This window comes from Rhinichthys klamathensis, unplaced genomic scaffold (assembly GCF_029890125.1).
Source record: "Rhinichthys klamathensis goyatoka isolate OS25496 unplaced genomic scaffold, OSU_Roscu_1.1 h1tg000150l_1, whole genome shotgun sequence".
NCBI lineage: Eukaryota > Metazoa > Chordata > Actinopteri > Cypriniformes > Leuciscidae > Rhinichthys > Rhinichthys klamathensis.
Genome location: NW_026606685.1, coordinates 105001 through 108539, shown reverse-complemented (window position 1 = coordinate 108539; position 3539 = coordinate 105001). Strand labels below are relative to the sequence as shown.

General features: G+C 38.5%; 1 protein-coding gene across 1 annotated transcript; it reads left to right on the top strand.

Annotated features, from left to right (window-relative positions):
* Positions 1–1087: 1087 nt before the first annotated feature.
* Positions 1088–3520, top strand: f2rl1.1 (coagulation factor II (thrombin) receptor-like 1, tandem duplicate 1). Its single transcript, XM_056258251.1, has 2 exons — positions 1088–1268; positions 1923–3520. Exons 1-2 carry the CDS (start codon positions 1202–1204, stop codon positions 2987–2989), a joined length of 1134 nt encoding a protein of 377 aa, XP_056114226.1. The 5' UTR covers positions 1088–1201; the 3' UTR covers positions 2990–3520.
* Positions 3521–3539: the final 19 nt, after the last annotated feature.

Sequence of the window (3539 nt, the reverse complement as noted above, 5' to 3'; positions counted from 1 at the left end):
AATCTGAATAATAATAAGAATAATTCAATGAAATTAGACACTTTGACATTTAAAATTGTCAAAATATAGAAAATTAAATTTTCTAAAAAAAGAAAATCATAAGAACGAAATCAACTAAAATTAAATCTGTATTTAAGCATTAAACGATTTTGGATATAATATCAACATCATTATCATCATCAGAGGTGAGCTCTGCATTTAACAAATGTATTCATTCATTCAAATTGGATTATGGATTAATGTATTCTAATCTTTAACTACAACTACATGCATACAGTATATTTTTCATATAATATCATACTGTGCCAATTAAAGATCTATGTATCTATCTATCTATGGATTTGTGTGATTCCACAATAATATGAATAAAAACTGTAATAACATTTGATCGTTTATTTCTTTTAAACATTTTTTTTACATTAAACACAGAGGCTGTGATTAAGCAATCCTCTAGGTGGCGGTGTTTATCCATATGTCTACCCAACCCAACGCATACACCTAGCAGACTATAGGCTACTGTATGCTGTTTTAAAGCCGTCTAAATAGGACAGGTAACCAAAATATACAACTAGTCCATCGTTAATTATGTTCAAAAGGTTCTTATACATTTTTAAGATGACACTTGGTTAATTAAATGGTATGGTAGAGACAATAATTGCTGTATGGAAATTTTGCTGAAACCATGTTGACCGTTGTTAACGTGGGTGATAGAAAGATATGTTGAGAAGGCTAAGTAGGCTAAAAGTAATAATAAGCCTATCAAGTGATTGATTGTTTGTAAGGAATTCAGACAGTCATCACTTCTACTTATATTTTGATGCTACTACATAAATTCTTAAGAGTGTATGAAGTTTGAACCGTTACGTCATATTCTTAAAGAATTCTGGCGAGCGAGCTTTGTGAGGAGAAAGGAAGAGCACATTTTGGTTTTGGAAATGTCAGGTACATTGAAGTTATGTATATACAGCATGTAAGCTAACTGTGGAAACATATAGGCTACATATTTAAAATTGTCCACGTGAAATAGCCTACCTGTGTAAATGCGTTGCTCTGAAGGGCGTGTCCCAGCCAGGTAAGGTCACATGACTTTGCTGAACGGAGCTGCGCACCTGTCTATAAAGAGCTGTGATTCTGTTTACATTTCAGATGAAAACAGTCAAGCTCAGTTAACTACAGTCTTTCCAGTCAATTTCGCCGGACAATGGCTCACCCATTGACCTGGATTCACGCCGTGCTTCTGTTAATCAGCGTGAACCTGTCAAGTCAAAGTAAGAATTTGTTTGTTATGTTTCTCACGAAACGTGTCTCTCAACTCAATACTTTCATTTATGAAAACGTTTTATTTGTTTATTTCCTACTGATAACCACTTATACAGGTAACAAATGTAAAGAGTTATGAGATTTTACTTTCTGATTTGTCTAAAAAGATATTTTTTTTAAGTATCATATAGCCAACATATATTAATATAAATGGTAAATGGTAAATGGACTGCATTTATATAGCGCTTTCACAGACCCAATGGCCACCAAAGCGCTTTACAATTTGCCTCACATTCACCCATTCACTCACTCATTCATACACCGACGGGTATATAATATAATATAATATTTAAGGACATTGCCGGTTTACGTATGAAAAGTTTGATGTGACATTGTTTAAACCTGCCTACGAAGTATCCTATATGTGGAACAAAAAGTTTTTTAATGCATGTTTTCTTCTGCTATGTTTAACCTTTGCTATGATGAGTAATAATAGCGTGGATCACAACAGACATTTTTTTCCTTTACACCAGACAGATTTCATAATGTAGCCTACATGCTGTTTCATGCAGACCATGATGAATCTTTGTGTCTAGTATGAATCATTTAAGCTCTGAAGTGATGCATGTGGAGTGAATCAATCTATCTATCTATCTATCTAGATTCTGACTTGGACAGAGGCTTTACTGGTGATGAAACTGAGGAGGGTGTATCGGTGACGTCCACTGCTGTTGGTGTACTGAACAGCAAGCTCACCCAGATCTTCTTCCCGGTGGTGTACATCATTGTCTTCAGTGTGGGCTTGCCAGCCAATGCTTTGGCCATCTGGGTGTTCCTCTTTAGGACGAAAAAGAAACATCCCTCATCCATTTTCATGGCCAACCTTGCACTGGCGGACTTGTTGTTCGTAATCTGGATTCCTCTTAAGATCGCGTACCATTTTAACGGGAATGACTGGATCTACGGAGAAGCCCTGTGCAAAGTGCTGGTGGGCTTTTTCTATGGGAACATGTATTGTTCAACTGCTTTCATTGCGTGTATAAGTGTCCAGAGGTATTGGGCCATAGTACATCCTCTTTCCCAGCAGAAAAGGAACAACAAATTGGCGGCAGGTGTGTCTGTGTGTGTGTGGCTGGTTGTGTGGGTCATTACGGTGCCTCTTTATCTTTATGACCAGACCGTGAAGGTCACCAACCTTGAAATTGTCACCTGCCATGATGTCACTCGTCCTAGCCAATCACTTTACCCTTCTATCTACTTCCTGACTATGGGAATTGTGGGATTTGTAGTTCCCTGCATAGTAAATATAGTGGCATATGTGCTGATGCTGCGTGCCTTGAAGAGCTCGATGACAGACGCTAACATCGTTCAGAAGCGGAGGAAGGCTGTCGTCCTCATCGTCACGGTGCTGGTGATGTTCCTGCTGTGTTTCACCCCCAGTAACATCATGGTTCTGGTGCATTACTCCCTGCTCTATTTGGGAGTACAGGACAGCGGCTACGGCTTCTACATCACCACGCTATGCCTGGCCAGCCTGAACAGCTGCGTCGACCCGTTTGTGTATTATTTCATCTCAGATGAGTTTCGAGAACATGTCAGAAACATGTTTCTTTGTCGCAGCGAGCGCACCGCGCAGAGGATGCGAGTTTCCTTCAGCGCACTGAAGTATTCAAAGAAACAGAGTACCTACACGTCAGACACTTCAAACACGCAGAGTACTTCCTATTAAGAATGATGTATGAAAACCATAAACTGTTTTATAAATCTGTGATATGCTCTACAATACCTCTTGAAAACTGTATGAGCTCTTGTTATTATATTCTGAAATGTTGTAAGGGCTGGAGGGACAAGATTCTGCAACAGGCACTGAGTTATAGTTGACATTTCACATGTAATTCAAGCAATGAGTAAACCTCTCCATGAAATCTCACCCATATGTAAAAATACCATAGGGGTTTCATACCAGCACTTCTTGGAACTCCAAATTGTCCTCCTGATTGACGACGTCATCACTATGGAAATGTTGAAGGCAGCATTGTTATCATTATGTTTGCCATTGTGTCACTAGATACAGGTTGCCTTAAGTCTCTGTGTCATGGGATTTCTCAGAATCTTCTCTCAAATGACCTTTAATCCATTTCTGTGGACGTTGACTGGAAGCTGACTGAATAACTTAGTAGATTTGGAGCACCTGTTACAGAAACCATGTTGCATATATTCCTGTCTAAATGTGTGTAGGAGCAGCTCTATAAGAATGTAAATGTATGACCAGCAAAAAT

Coding starts and splice junctions, on each gene's coding strand:
- f2rl1.1 (XM_056258251.1), top strand. CDS start 1,202: ATGGCTCACCCATTGACCTGGATTCACGCCGTGCTTCTGTTAATCAGC. Junction 1,269..1,922: donor CGTGAACCTGTCAAGTCAAA/GTAAGAATTTGT, acceptor CTATCTATCTAG/ATTCTGACTTGGACAGAGGC.